General features: G+C 46.1%; 1 protein-coding gene across 1 annotated transcript; it reads left to right on the top strand.

The window, feature by feature from the left end:
* The first annotated feature begins 3,900 nt into the window (after positions 1 to 3,900).
* EBI3 (Epstein-Barr virus induced 3) lies at positions 3,901 to 15,598 on the top strand. Its single transcript, XM_035121016.2, has 7 exons — positions 3,901 to 4,067; positions 5,523 to 5,654; positions 7,374 to 7,619; positions 8,573 to 8,681; positions 10,504 to 10,676; positions 11,813 to 11,976; positions 13,857 to 15,598. Exons 2-7 carry the CDS (start codon positions 5,567 to 5,569, stop codon positions 14,007 to 14,009), a joined length of 933 nt encoding a protein of 310 aa, XP_034976907.1. The 5' UTR covers positions 3,901 to 4,067; positions 5,523 to 5,566; the 3' UTR covers positions 14,010 to 15,598.
* Positions 15,599 to 16,046: the final 448 nt, after the last annotated feature.

Below are 16,046 nucleotides of genomic sequence, written 5' to 3'. Positions count from 1 at the left end.
CACTCTCGACTCCGAGTATATTTCAGGGTCCTACCTTCCAGAGCAGGAGAAAACAAGCTTGCTCCATCTTCCATATGACAGCCCTTTAGATGTTTGAAGATGGCTCTCCTATCTCTTCTCTTTCCCAGGCTAAACATACCCACCTCCTTCAACTGTTCCTCAAAAGATTTGGTCTCCAGTCTCTTGATCATCTTGTTTGCCCTCCTCTGCACACCTTCCAGCTTGTCAACATCCTTCTTAAATTGGGGTGCCCGGAATCGGACACAGGACTCCAGGTGGGGTCTGACCAAGGCAGAACAGAGTGGCACTGTGACTTCCCTTGATCTGGACCCTAGACTTCTGTGGATGCAGCCCAAAATAGCATTAGCTCTCCCCCCCCCCCCACTGCTGCATAGAATCATAGAATCATAGAGTTGGAAGAGACCACAAGGTCCATCCAGTCCAACCCCCTGCCAAGCAGGAAACTCCCTCAAAGCATTCTTGACATATGCCCGTCAAGCCTCTGCTTAAAGACCTCCAAAGGAGGAGACTCCACCACACTCCTTGGTAGCAAATTCCACTGCCCAACAGCTCTTACTGTCAGGAAGTTCTTCCTAATGTTTAGGTGGAATCTTCTTTCTTGAAGTTTGAATCCATTGCTCCGTGTCCGCTTCTCTGGAGCAGCAGAAAACACCCTTTCTCCCTCCTCCATATGACATCCTTTTATATATTTGAACATGGCTATCATATCACCCCTTAACCTTCTCTTCTCCAAGCTAAACATACCCAGCTCCCTAAGCCGTTCCTCATAAGGCATCGTTTCCAGGCCTTTGACCATTTTGGTTGCCCTCTTCTGGACACGTTCCAGCTTGTCAGTATCCTTCTTCAACTGTGGTGCCCAGAACTGGACACAGTACTCCAGGTGAGGTCTGACCAGAGCAGAATACAGTGGTACTATTACTTCCCTAGATCTAGACGCTATACTCCTATTAATGCAGCCCAGAATTGCATTGGCTTTTTTAGCTGCTGCATCACACTGCTGACTCATGTCAAGTTTGTGGTCTACCAAGACTCCTAGATCCTCCTAGAACAACAGCATCACACTGTTGTTAAGCTTGTAGTCCACTAGGACTTCTAGTTCCTTTTCTCATGTCCCCCATCTTATATTTGTGCAGCTGTACACTTAGGCAGATTGTTATTTTTTGTACTTTTGTGTATGCAAACCACTTTGAGATCCTTTAGATAAAGAGCTCTTTAAATTGAAATAATACTATATTTTGTTGGCATAGCCCCTTCCGCCGTAGAAGGAGGGGGGGGTTGTGGGCGCCACGAGGCCCTCACATGCTGGGAGGGGGGATGATTGCCATCCTCCCAACCCATTGGCTGGCTCCCGGACGGGCACTCCCTTGGCGCATCCAATCTGGACGTTCCAAGGGGGCGTGGCTCGCTGATTTAAGCGAGCGTGACCGGGAGTCAGCCTCTCTTTCCCGAACACCCCAGCCGCTTCGTTTTCCCACCCACCCTCCCTTTAGGCAAGGCTCTCCTTTTGACATTGCTATGGACCTCGGTTGGTCGCCGTTGAGGGGTCTGGTAGGAATTTCCCCACTTGGAAAATTGGCTCTGGCCTGGTGGTTTTCGCCTACCTCGTAGCAACTCGTCACAACTTTGGTTTTTGGCAGTAGGCATCGGATTATCTCTGAAAGGTTACAGGTGTGTGTGGGGGGGGGAGGTTGCTGCCATCACCTCCCCCAAAATGCTGAAGGGTACTCCCTTAAGGAGTCCGGGGGCGTGGCCATGTCTGAAGCCGTGGTAGGTGAGGGCCTAAGGCACGCCCCCTAGTGGTGGCCCCAGGGTGAGTTCCTAGTTGATCTGCATCACAGGCCTCGCCCAACGGTGGTTAACCCTTCACAGGCTGCCAGCAGAGCGGGCTGGAGTCGGATATAGAGGGTTAGATCCAATGCCTAAGCCAATACCTCTCTACATCCGTAATCAGTAAAGTTGTGGCCTTTTACGCCCATTAACCTTATGCAATGTTTCCTGTATCTTTATTTATTCCGGGAGGGATCAGGGTATCGCCACACAACCATCTGTCTTGAGAAACGTTGGCGTATGCCTCCAGGGGGTGAAGTCAAACTGCGTTAGCAGCAATGAAGTGACCCCCCACAGGGTGCAAGCCTGCGCAGTGTTTCTGAAGGTCCTGGGCTGTCCAGATGAGAAGACCTCCCTCTCGGCCTTGCCAATGTGGTCCAAAGGAAAGCAACCAGAAGAGGGCAACCAAAATGGTCAAAGGCCTGGAAACGATGCCTTATGAGGAACGGCTTAGGGTGGGAGCTGGGTATGTTTAGCCTGGAGAAGAGAAGGTTAAGGGGTGATATGATAGCCATGTTCAAATATATAAAAGGATGCCATATAGAGGAAGGAGAAAGGTTGTTTTCTGCTGCTCCAGAGAAGCAGACACGGAGCAATGGCTTCAAACTACAAGAAAGAAGATTCCACCTAAACATTAGGAAGAACTTCCTGACAGTAAGAGCTGTTCAGCAGTGGAATTTGCTGCCAAGGAGTGTGGTGGAGTCGCCTTCTTTGGAGGTCTTTAAGCGGAGGTGTGACAGCCATCTGTCAGGAATGCTTTGATGGTGTTTCCTGCTTGGCAGGGGGTTGGACTGGATGGCCCTTATGGTCTCTTCCAACTCTATGATTCTATGATTCTATGAAAGCAAGATGTTGACAGTGGTACCTCAACTTCCGAATGCCTCGACTTCCGAAGGTTTTGATTTTGACTTACGAAGTCGGCAAACCCAGAAGTATTTTCGCCGTGGAACAGATCGCCTTTGTAAGTCGAGGTACCACTGTATTACACAACTCTTGGGAAGACAGGCAAACTAATACCACTGTACTGGAAGAAGCAAAGATCACCTGTGTCGAAGCAACGATTCTTCAACATCAGCTTCGTTGGACTGGCCATGTTGTGCGGATGCCTGATGATCATCTTCCAATCTAAATAAAAGGGTAAACTCGCACACTCTGGCCAGTTTCCATTTTGACGTGAAATGTTTGTTTCGGTATTATTCACTGCAGTGGCACCCTCCTGAGAGAAGCCAGGGCTCTCCGACTGAAAAAAGCTCCGCCTGGCACCCGCCACTTGTAACTCTAGCAAGGGAAGCTAAAATGAGTAGCAGGCAGGGATATATCGTGGAAATTGGAGTTCTTGGGAAAGTCCAGAAATAAACGATAAATTGCAAGAACTCAGGCCAAAAGAAAATGATTTCAAAAAAATCTTCACAAGGTTTTATTGATTTGATGCGGAGTTTAAATGGGAACCAATCCCAATGTTGAAGGCAAATAAAGATAAATTCCAGTAAAAATCAGAATTCCAGTAAAAATCAGGACAAGGCCCTGTTTCAACTATTCTTCGTCAGCAAAGATTCACAGGTCAAAGTGTACCAAGTATGTTTGCAGCTCTTCCTATCGGCCCCAGCCAGAACAGTTTTGGACTAGAACTCCCATCAACCCCGTCAGCAAATCTATTGGATGCTGCATTCCAAAACATCTGGAAGGCAACCGTAGGCTTATAAACTTGGCACAATAAGTTATCAACAGCCTTGCCATTTGTGCTTCTAACAACTGCTTTAAAATGAAAAGGGAAAAAATAAATACTGAATAACCCACATTCCCACCCCCATGGTCAGTTAGCCTACCTCACAGGGTCGTTGTGAGAGAATCAGGAATGCCCCTTGGTAAAAAAAAATTGCTCCAAGAAGTGTTAAATGAGAGGGGGAAACACAGGGGGGGGGCACACAGCCTTGGGGATGTTTCGGGAAGCCTGTTTCGTCATTCTGGATGTTGACTGTCCGGGAAGTGTGACAGGAGGGGAAATCGGAGCCAGTGGAGGGAGGGGTGGCTGTTACGGGAATCTGCCCTTTCTTAGGAGAAAAGGCTTCTTGAGCTCAGCTGTGAGCAGATAAAGGGCCAGGAAGTGAGGGGAATGCATTTCCAGCTGTTGAGACAAAACCACAGAGATATCCAGCCTCCTGAAGAGAGAGGGTTGTCGGTAACCAGCCCAGACTCGGACGGCAAAATCTTTGCTACTGGTGAGTCCTTCCCCCCCCCCCTAAAAATAAAAATAAAAATTTAGGACTCCAATTACTGTTGCCATGACAGCAGCATGCAATGCAGAGCCTTTAACAAATCATAGCATAAAAGGATCTCTGCCCCAATGAGCCTGCAATAGCATGGCATACCAGTTGCTCTCTCCCAATGTTCCCCGGGGCCACGTCATCTCCTCCCTTAGTACTGAACTTTGGGGCCCTCGCTAGTCATGTGGAGCTGGGCTAACCTGTCAATTTTGGTTTCTCTCATATTCTCGTTTTTTCCAGGCTTGAGTTCAGTCCTCGACATCAGTTTGCAATTAAAACATCTCTCTCTCTCTCTCAGCTGCTAATTTTAATTGTCTAATTTTAATTATGCTTTTAATTACTTGTTTTGACTGTTGATAATTTTAATATTTTGTTTTATATTTTTGTAAATTATTTTGAGGTGTTGTGGTTTTTTTATTTTAAGGGGGGAAATCTAATGGTTTATAAATTTTGTTAAATAAAATAAATGCTAAGTGCCGCCTCCCCCCTGCCTGCCACCCCTGCTTCCACAGCTCCTGGCCAACCGCTCCTCCCTTTACGCCTCACTCCCCTATCCCCTCCCAGCTTGCCCCAAACATTTCCTCTTCCCCTCTCAGCTTGCCCCTCCGCTCCCTGATCACCATACCCCCCCTTGCTTTTAAAAAAAGGGGGTGGGTTTCACAGAGCAGTGTGCAAAGCACCTTCCCCCATCACACAGCTCACCTGGGCCACCTGCCATCATGCTACGGTTCACCACCTACTGGCAGCCATGTGAACTACAGTGTGATGACAGCCTTGCATTTTTACATATATAACAATAAAGACCATTTGGGCCTGTAAAAGCTTTCGGGTGGTCATACTGCTTCACTTGCAATTGGTACACATCCTCTAGTTTCCTGCTAAAATCTTGTAATTCTTAATACCACAAATGTTCCTGAGTTGTAGTTTCTTGTCCTACTTTTATTGCACTATAGTACAAGAGTGCCACTCCAGACGGCATTGCAGAACTAATAAACCAAAACGACCTGTGGATAGGGTTGCCAGACTCAATAAAGGATGGGACTTCTGTGCCTTTAATTGCCCTGCTCTCTTTTGAGTCTGGAAACCTTAAAGAGAAACCAGCAGACCCTTTGTTTAATTTCCAAGCAAAGAGTCTGCTGGTTTCTCTTTAAGGCTTCCAGACTCAAAAGAGAGCAGGGCAATTAAAGGCACAGAAGTCCTGTCCTCTATTGAGTCTGGCAACCCTACCTGTGGATGGTCCAGTGTAACTCTACCACTGATGCACTCCTACTGCACAATAACATGCTACAGAATATACCCACCCAAAAACCAGCCGTCTGGAGGGGTCCTTCTCAGTTAAGTTGTAAGCTTGGAAAATACTGCAAATTAAGTATTTTACATAAGTTGAGTTTTGACGACTCTTTCAAACAGGATTCTAAGCTGCACAAACACTGTTTCCTGAATTCTGAAGGAAGATGCAGCGGATAATACTGGCAATCACATTTGTCCTGTCACCCGTTTTCCCTTCACAAGAGGACATTGTTTGGTTCAAGGGATCAAAAGGTATGGCAGGAAGAGAGGCAAGGAGGTCAACTTGACATGAGTCAACAGTGTGATGCAGCAGCTAAAAAAGCCAATGCAATTCTGGGCTGCATCAATAGGAGTATAGCGTCTAGATCTAGGGAAGTAATAGTACCACTGTATTCTGCTCTGGTCAGACCTCACCTGGAGTACTGTGTCCAGTTCTGGGCACCACAGTTCAAGAAGGATACTGACAAGCTTGAACGTGTCCAGAAGAGGGCAACCAAAATGGTCAAAGGCCTGGAAACGATGCCTTATGAGGAACGACTTAGGGAGCTGGGTATGTTTAGCCTGGAGAAGAGAAGGTTAAGGGGTGATATGATAGCCATGTTCAAATATATAAAAGGATGTCATATAGAGGAGGGTGAAAGATTGTTTTCTGCTGCTCCAGAGAAGTGGACACAGATCAATGGATTCAAACTTCAAGAAAGAAGATTCCACCTAAACATTAGGAAGAACTTCCTGACAGTAAGAGCTGTTCGGCAGTGGAATTTGCTGCCAAGGAGTGTGGTGGAGTCTCCTTCTTTGGAGGTGTTTGGAGGCTTGACAGCCATATGTCAAGAATGCTTTGATGGTGTTTCCTGCTTGGCAGGGGGTTGGACTGGATGGCCCTTGTGGTCTCTTCCAACTCTATGATTCTATGATTCTATGAAAGCTCTGGAAGCGTGCGGGGAGTGTGAGCCTGGGGCCACTGCACTGCGCCTCTCAGATGCTCAGGAGGCCCCAGGCCAGCGCTCCCCGCGCGCCTCCGGAGAGCTGCCTGAAGCCGCTCAACAGCAGAGGCGCGCAGAGGCAGACACCAGCGTTCGGTGCCCCTTCTGTGCCCCTGATAGCCAGGTGCCCTGGCGCCTGGCGCCACCCAGCCTGGGCCTAGGGACGGCCCTGAATTCCATTAATAAAAATAGTAACAACAACAACAACAACCTCGCAGGGTCATTGTGAGAATAGAAGGGTGAGAGGTGGCTGAGAGAGCCACCTTCAAATATCTGAAGAGCTTCATATGGAAAATAAAGCAAACTTGCTTTTTGCTGCTCCAGAGAGGAGGACCTAAATTAACTGACTCAAATGACAATAAAGGAGATTCCAACTAAAGATTAAGATGAACATTCAGAAAGTCAAAGCTGTTGGACAGTGGAACGGACTCCCTTGGAAAGTGGTGGCCTCTCCTTCATTGAGGCCAGGGGACCATTCATTAGCTTTGGTTCCTGCATTGTTAAGGTTTGGACTAGATCAGGGGTCCCAAAACTAAGGCCCGGGGGCCGGATGCGGCCCAATCGCCTTCTAAATCCGGCCCGCGGATGGTCCGGGAATCATCATGTTTTTTTACATGAGTAGAATGTGTTGTTTTATTTAAAATGTATCTCTGGGTTATTTGTGGGGCATAGGAATTTATTCAATTTTTTTTCAAAATATAGTCCGCCCCCCCCCACAAGGTCTGAGGGACAGTGGACCGGCCCCCTGCTGAAAAAGTTTGCTGACCCCTGGACTAGATGATCCTTGGGAGTCCCTTCCAACTCTATAATTCTACGATTGTAAGAAAATAGGAGTTCTTTCTTGTATTCCACTTGTAAGCTCTGGAATAAAAGATAAGTGCTGCAAGCTTCTCTCTTTCTCTGACAAGATACCATGCAAATGTTGTATATTACTAATTGTCCCCTCCCCCTTCCATTGTTCTGTTTTTTGGGGGTGGAGGGAACACAGGAGTTCCAATAGACCAGCAGTACGCCAGACTTGGGACATTTGAAATACTTTTGCATTGCCCTGTCCCTGAAAGCAATTCCACGGTGGGATGGAAAATGAGCAGCCCGTTACATGGGATTTTGAAGGCAGTGAGAAGAGATGGCAGCCTTGTTTTGAAGAACGCCAGCCTGGCTCAGAATGGCGAATACAGTTGCTATGATCTCACCACTGGGCGGTTGCTGCGGAGAATTCACCTGAAGCTGGGCTGTGAGTAGAAAAAGGCAATTACAGTCCACATTCCTTGTGACTGTGTCTCAAGTTCTCGATGTTTGGTCTTTTGTTACTCTGTCCCACGCTGGTTGATTACCACCAGAGTCTAACCAAGAGTCTGCCTTTCTGTAATCCAGGATTTCCCAAACTTGGGTCTCTAGCTGTTGCTGGACTACAATTCCCATTATCCCTAGCTGCAGGACTAGGATGATGGGAACTGTAGTCCAAAAAGAGCTGCAGACCCAAGTTTGGGAAACCCTACTTTGAATTGGTTGGAAGAGGAATTAAAATTCAACGTAGCACTTAATTGCATGCTAGAATTGGCAATATTACAAGTGCCACATAAACCCCATTCTACACATGTGAGAAATCAATATTTTCGTGTGGCAGCACCTGCACTTTGGAACTCCCTGCCTCTTGATATCAAAGGGGCAAATAATAATTATCAAAATAATAACTGTATTATTTTGGTGCACATAGCTGTCAAGTTCGCCCTTTTTTTTAAAAGGGAAATTCCCTTATGCTGAATAGGCTTCCTCGCAAGAAAAGGGAAAACTTGACAGCTATGATTTTGGTGCATGCTAAAAGCATTCCTGTTTAGACAAGCCTACTCAGATGCTTAGAAAGTCAAGGTGATTTGAATCTGTTGTGGTCTTTTCACTTTTGTATGCTTTAAAGCAGGCATCCCCAAACTGCGGCCCTCCAGATGTTTTGGCCTACAACTCCCATGATCCCTAGCTAACAGGACCAGTGGTCAGGGAAGATGGGAACTGTAGTCCAAAACATCTGGAGGGGCGAAGTTTGGGGATGCCTGCTTTAAAGTATGGTTATGGATTCCCCCCCCCAAGTTTTATTGATTTATCTCTTTCTTTCTTTTTACTATAAAGCAATGCATAATTTTTATGAAATAAATAATTAAACCACCTTTCTGCTCCTCCCCTTTCCTCCAGACCCACCTGATAAACCTTTAGCACGGTGCCAGACCAACAACTTCTCAGCCATCAATTGCTCCTGGAGATTGGAGACCGAGACACACCTGCCTACTTTTTTTTCCTCCACGTAGGTAAAATGGAGAAACTCCCTCTAATTGGTATCATAGATACAGCTTGTGGCAATCTGGCTTCTCTCTTCACAGAGGAAACAATATTTATCAAATTAAAGTGAAGCTTTCAGAAGGGTTTCTGAGCCAGATCAGGCTGCAGGGCTACCCATGATGCTCATAAACCAACTCGTTTCTGTTATGTACTGAGCTGAATCCTAGAACAATAGGATTCAGAATCAGCAGTCTGATTGGTCCGCAGGAGCTACCCAATCCAACTCCAGGTGGAAGTGAATCCGCAACCTGATTGGCCTGCAGGAGCAGCCAATCAGGCTGCAGGCAGAAGTCAATCCACAACCTGATTGGCTCACAGGTGTAGCCCGGAAGTAGCCAATCACGCAAGGCCCATTGTGTAAATAATGTATACAGTGGAACCTCGGTTTATGAACACCTCGGTTTATGAATTTTCGGTTTATGAACGCCGCGGACCCATCTGGAACGGATTAATTCACTTTCCATTACTTTTAATGGGAAAGTTCGCTTCAGTTTATGAACACTTCAGTTTATGAACAGACTTCCGGAACCCATTACACCCATGTTTCAGTTTATGAACGCTTCAGTTTAAGTACTTTGCGGACCCGTCTGGAACGGATTAATCCACTTTCCATTACTTTCAATGGGAAAGTTCTCTTCAGTTTATGAACGGTTACTCCACGGACCGTCTGGAACGGATTAATCCACTTTCCATTACTTTCAATGGGAAAGTTCGTTTCAGTTTATGAACGCTTCAGTTTATGAACAGACTTCCGGAACCAATTGTGTTCATAAACAGAGGTACCACTGTATAAGCAGATGGTTTTGGGAAAAGAGCCATTCTTCTCTTCTTCTCCTTGATTACTATGAGCTGAATAAAGAGCATGAAATTCACTCTTGACTCCAAGTATATTTCAGTTTCCTTAGTAGGTGTCATGGACTGGTTGGACACAGAGGAATAGTGGGAGGAACCAGCTAGGAAACCCCCAAGGGAAGAAGGCTCAGAGCCCAGGGACTGCAGGTGGGACAATAATGAGTGGCCAGAGAGAGAAGAGGGAGCAGACTGGGAAAATGTGTCAGAAGCTGAGGCGGTAACAGGTTTTAGTGAGCAGGGAGAGTCTGTGGCAGAGAGAAGTCCAGAATCAGAGGTAGAAGAGGAAGCTGGAGAGGAGGGAGGCCAAGAGGCAGAGATAAGTCCAGCTGGTGAAGAGTCATGGGTGTCTCTCTGTCCTGCTGCGAGAAGCTCCCCTCCCTGCTGGTCTCCCAGAACCAGGAGAGCCATGAAGAGGGGGGAGGAGAAGTGAGCTTCATGCAAGAGCAGTCTCAGATTGCATGGGGAAAACCCTGGGGAGGAGGAGGAGACTTAAGGCAGCTGTGGGGAGCCAGGGACCTTTAGTCTCAGCAACTGATCCATAGGGCAAGAATTGCTGTGTTCGTGAGGCCTGACACTCCTGTCCTGTGCAGCTCCTGTTGGAACGCAAGCGAACAGCAGAGAACCTACACAAGCGACGCTGACGAAACAAAAAACCCACGTACACTAAGCAAAACAGAAACCCCGACCCCCACCCTCCCCATCTACCTCTTTCCCCCTTTTCTTTCCAATGTCTCAACAGATGAAACGGATTTGTAAAGATGTTACGAGAGACATTGCACATATTTTTGTAAATCAACAAAATCTTTAATAAAATATAAAATAAAAATAAAATTAGGGTTAACTCCAGCTTGCTTGGTGTGATTTGTTGCTGGCTTGCTCCTGTCAGTAGGTGGGCTGGGCAGCCCATGCTAATATTTGACTTCTTTGCAACCCAGGTTTCTCGTGGATGGAGAAATAAAGGAGTGTGTCCAAGCTACCACAGCGGCCAACAGCTGCTTCTTCGACAATGTCCAGATGTTCTCTTGGAGGCCCTATGTGCTGAATGTAACAGCGGTGAACCCCCTGGGGACAGCGACGACCTACTACTACTTCCACCAGCTTGATATCAGTAAGTATTCATAGAACCATGACACACAAGATTTCGCTCACCTTTTCTAACGGAAGTGAAATATGGTGAATTTCATGCTCTTTATTCAGCTTGTAATAGCAATAGAAGAAGAAGAGGAGAATCGCTCTTTCCCCCAAACGTCTGCTTCTATACATTATTTACACAATGGGCCTTGCGTGATTGGCTACTTCAGGGCTGCACCTGTGGGCCAATCAGGTTGCGGAATGACTTCTGCCAGCGGCCTAATTGGCTGCTCCTGCAGGCCAATCAGGTTGCGGAAGGACTTCTGCCAGCAGCCTGATTGGCTGCTCCTGCAGGCTAATCAGGTTGCTGATTCACTTCCACCTGGAGCTGGATTGGGTGGCTCCTGGGGCCAATCAGCAGTACATAACAGGAAGGAAACAGGATTCATACTGTTCCTCTTTAGACATTGCTGGACTACAACTTCCATCATCTCTGACCATTGGTCACGATGGCTGGGGCTGATGTGTCACTAGCCAATACCTAGCCACACTGGCTAGCCCAAAGAAGGACCCCTTGTCCTCTGGTGGAGGCAGATGAGCAATAGTCTTCCACTGCTTCACTGGGGCAAAGGCCTGTACAGTGCAGAGATAGGGAACTTTCCGTTTTGTCCATCACTGGGGATTTAAAAGGTTTTAAACCACAAGGGTGACAGAAACAGGTTTGTAGGTCCAGAGTTTTGAGGGCACGTTGTGTTATTCAGAGTGGCTTTTACAGGATTGACTCTGAATGTTGTCCACATTAACACCACACATTTATGCCACTTTAAACAAGCATGGCTTCCCCCAAAGAATCCTGGGTAATGTACCGTAGTTTGTAAAGGGTGCTGAGAGTTGTTACGAGGGCTCTATCCCCCCCCCACAGAGCTACAATTCCCAGAGTTCCTCGGGAAGGATTGTTAAACCTCTCTGGAAACTGTAGTTCCACGAGGGGACTAGTGGGGTCTCATAACAATTCTCAGCACCCTTAACAAACTACAGTTCCCAGGATTCTTTGGGAGCCACAACCATTTAGTGCCTAGTGTGAAGTTGGCACCATAGGCCACGCATGCTTCTTTCATCTCTCCACTTGCTTGCTTGCTTTGTATTATTTTCTCTGCACTGGCTTTTTCTTAGTCAAGCCTGACCCTCCAGAAGACTTGAAGGTCACCCAGATCCTGGGCCAGAGGAAGAAGATACTTTTGGTGTGGAAGCCCCCCAGCTCCTGGAAACTCTCAGAATACTTCGCCCTCAAATACATGATCCGTTACACAAGGGATGGAAGCAACACCAGCAAAGTGGTGAGAGACAGCACCATAAATAAGTCAGGGCTCTGTAGCTTTAAGACAAAATTGCTGCGTTTCCTATATTTAACAGTTTTGTTTCTTCTTGCAGCCCTTCCTTTAATGCTTTGGTGCACAGGCTGCTGACTTATTGGAGATAATAGAAGTAGTAGCAGTAGCAGCAGCAGCCATTTATTTTTGTACCCCAGCCACTCTAGGCAGCTTCCAATGTAATATTGTGGATAGGAGCCAGACTATCAGCTAAGCATGGCTGTAAGTCTGAAACATGATTGCGAGAAGGACCTGTAAGAAATCGTGCTGTGAATTTTAGGGGGAGGGAGATCCAAATACAGTGGTACCTTAGTTCTCAAACTTAATCCGTTCTGGAAGTCCATTCCAAAACCAAAGCGTTCCAAAAGCAAGGCATGCTTTCCCATAGAAAGTAATGTAAAAAACTTCCTGACAGTAAGAGCTGTTCGGCAGTGGAATTTGCTGCCAAGGAGTGTGGTGGAGTCTCCTTCTTTGGAGGTCTTTAAGCAGAGGCTTGACAGGCATATGTCAAGAATGCTTTGGTGGTGTTTCCTGCTTGGCAGGGGGTTGGACTGGATGGCCCTTGTGGTCTCTTCCAACTCTATGATTCTATGAAACCTTTTAAAAAAAAAAACAACTCACCAAACAGCTATTTAACATGAATTTTACTATCTAACGAGACCATTGATCTATAAAATGAAAGCAATAAACAATGTACTGCAATCAATCAGTAGCTGAACTGGGTTCCACACAGTCACAAAAACAAAACAAAAAAGCCACAAAAACAAAAATGCAAAATAAATAGCAAACACAGACAGACCTCAGTGTAACACTCAAAATGGAAGTGTGGCACTCAAAACGGAGCACATTCAACTTCCAAAAAAAGTCTGCAAACCGGAACACTTACCCGTGTTTCTCATATTATAAGACATGTCTTAAATTTCTTTCTTCCTCAAAAAAACACACTATGACTTATTTTCAAGGGATGTCTTATTTTTTTCCTCCTCCTCCTGCTGCAGCCGGCATTGCTGCTGCGCCTATCACTATGTCTTATTTTCGGGGTATGGCTTATATTCCTTGAATGCTTAAAAATCCTACTATGGCTTATTTTATGGGTATGTCTTAAAATATGAGAAACAGGGTACTTCTGGGTTTGCAGTGTTTGGGTTCCAAGTTGTTTGAGTACCAAGGCGTTTGAGAACCAAAGTACCACTGTAGAAGTAGTGTGGTGTAATGGTTAAGAGCGGTAGACTCGTAATCTGGTGAAGTGGGTTTGCGTCCCCGCTCCTCCACATGCAGCTGCTGGGTGACCTTGGGCTAGTCACACTTCTCTGAAGTCTCTCAGCCCCACTCACCTCACAGAGTGTTTGTTGTGGGAGAGGAAGGGAAAGGAGAATGTTAGCCGCTTTGACACTCCTTCGGGTAGTGATAAAGCAGGATATCAAATCCAAACTCCTCCTCCTCCTCTTATTATTATGCACGGTGTGGAGTGAGTGGGCAGAGAAAGCTTTTTCTCTCACTCTCTTAACACTCAGGGACGTCCGAAGAAAGTGAATGTGGGAAGATTCTGGATAAAAGAAACCCCTTCTCCACACATTCTCACAGGAAGCAGCGATGGGCACCAACTTGGATGGCTTTAAAGCTGCTTAAGGTCCCTTCCCCTCACATTTTATCTTCACAACAACCTTTGAGGTAGATTAGGCAGAGATACCGGAACTAGCTGAAGCATCCTGTTAGAGGGGTGTGTGTGTGTTGAACCCATCTCCCCACTTCCAGTCAGTAGACTGGGCCACACTGGCTTCCTTTTTCTTCAGAGTGGCAGGTTTTTGAAAAATGAAATTACAACTGTGGTCCTTTGTCTCTCGCAGACAAGGCCCACCCTGCAGACCTCCTTTGTGTTGGCTGGGATCCGCCCTGGAGTGACGTACCATGCCCAGGTGGCAGCAAAGGACTTCCTCGATAGCGGCGAGTACAGTGATTGGAGCCCGGCAGCATCAGGGGCATCCTGGATGCCAGAGTGATGTGCTTGAAGAGCATCTTGAGTTCCTGTGGCAAGGGGGCTTTCGTATGTGCCTCCACTTCCCAGGGGTGGCCAAGCGTTCTTCGTCACCTTTTGCAATTCTGGAGTTCACACACAGCCTGACTCATGAAAGTCTAATTTCTATTTGCACGGGGAAATTTCAGCTCCTTTTCCTCCTTTTCCTTTACTGGGAACTAATTTGACTCCCCTTTTTCTTCTATATACTGTATGTGATAAATGTATGCTCTCATTGCACTCCCTGTTGTTTCCCGGTTTCCCCGTCCCCCTTACATTCATTATTCTCACTGCATTTGGTATGTGCTTATGCCAATAACCATTCTGTATGAAAAATGGCGACGAAAACAACAACAACAACAACAACAACAACAACAACAACAGGAGCAGTTTCTTGTTAAAAAAGAAAAAGAAGAAAAAACCTAGTTTCTTTCACACACCCTCCCCAAAAGATCATAGACCACCAATCCAGGAGTTTCTGACAAGGGCTTTTTGAGAAAGCACTATCTATATCACACTGCAACCAATGGCAGTATTCAAATTTATCTTAGTAGGAATTAATAACATCTCATTACACAAAAGGCTCATGTCAGCCAATCTTCTTATATAATGTTACTGTTGGAAAACAAGAGCAAGAACATAATAAAAGCCTACTGAATCAGGCCAAAGACCCAACTAGTTCAGCATCCTGTTCTCACAGGGGCCAACCAGATGTCCTTGTAAGCAGGACAACAGATTTATATTATATTATTATATTATCCAATCACTGCATTAGTATAGGATACTTCAGTTATTTCTGTGTTTACATTTTATGAAAATACTAGCTGCACCCAGCCACGCGGCAAATCCTGCAGCCCAGCTGATGCCCAACGTCTTGCTCTGCTTTCCTTTGGACCCCTCCAGCGAAGCCAAGTCTTGTCGCCTGGGCACTGGGCAGCAACAGGACCTCCAGACATACGACCCAGGCTTGTCACATTGGTGTGGGTAACCAGAGGTTCAGGTTCACTCCATTGTGAGAGAAATAATTTATGTTGCTTTTTATTGCCTTTTTAGAACAATCATTGGCCTTTTTTTTATAAAAGTCATAAGGCCATGCGGTTATAATGGTTAGGAGATTTTTATCTGGGGATTTTCTAATATAGCTTGTGGAACAAAAATGTACTTAAATATGCTAGCAAAAGAACAGGTGTTATATGCTTTTGCAGAAATTGCAGTTAAGAACAGCAAAAAGAACAAATATACTGTATGCTTCAGTGAAATAGAGGAATATGGCTTTATTGCTAAAAAACAGCATGTAGCAGGGTGAAAACATAATGCCAAATAAGGAAAATCACAAATATGAGAGATGGTCGCCAGATTAAGAGGAATGGGAGAAGAGGAACAGGGGCGGGGAGTTTAATATTGTACTAGGCGGACGTGATAGGTTGTGACCCCTGAACAGGGGAGGGAATCTTGCGCTAGGAGATACCGGTAGCATAAAAGCTTCTTGGGTGAAGATTTTCGGGTGTGCTTTGGTCACCAATCTTGCAAGTATGTTTTTGTGATCACTCAAATAAATGTATGCTGGTTCACCAATTTTGCTTAGAATTTATTTCAAGGGTCCAATTGGGGCCAGTGTTTTTATATCTAACAATTGTCTCTCAAGACAGGCAGATGCGAACAACCTAAAAGCAAACATGTCCAAAATTCTGTGCATATTGTTCTCCCCTCCTCCTCCTCCTCCTCCTCCTCCTCTTCGGGGTCTTGTGTTCAACCATCACCCTCAGGGGAAATGGACGAACTCTTCACCAAAGGACAGACCCGAAACTCGTTTGTGATGTCGCCTCAGAACCCCTTGAAAAAGCAAGATAACCAGATTGCGCGCCAGCAAATTCTGGAGATCAATGGCACCACCTTCTTCGAATTCTGTCCTGCTTGAAAAACTCGCTCCTCTTCGGCAGCGAACCTACAGTACAGTACAAATATTTGCAGAACCGCGCTTTCCCCGTCGCCCCGGAACCAAAACGTGCGGGGGTCTCGTTAC

Source organism: Zootoca vivipara, chromosome 6, assembly GCF_963506605.1.
Source record: "Zootoca vivipara chromosome 6, rZooViv1.1, whole genome shotgun sequence".
Classification (NCBI taxonomy): Eukaryota; Metazoa; Chordata; class Lepidosauria; order Squamata; family Lacertidae; genus Zootoca; species Zootoca vivipara.
This window is presented reverse-complemented; position numbering and strand designations above follow the sequence as displayed.

What these genes read in the sequence shown, in the direction of transcription:
- EBI3 (XM_035121016.2), top strand. Translation starts at nt 5,567, where the DNA reads ATGCAGCGGATAATACTGGCAATCACATTTGTCCTGTCACCCGTTTTC. An exon ending in CCTACTTTTTTTTCCTCCAC is followed by an intron (nt 8,682 to 10,503) that starts GTAGGTAAAATG and finishes TTTGCAACCCAG; the next exon opens with GTTTCTCGTGGATGGAGAAA. An exon ending in CTTCCACCAGCTTGATATCA is followed by an intron (nt 10,677 to 11,812) that starts GTAAGTATTCAT and finishes GCTTTTTCTTAG; the next exon opens with TCAAGCCTGACCCTCCAGAA.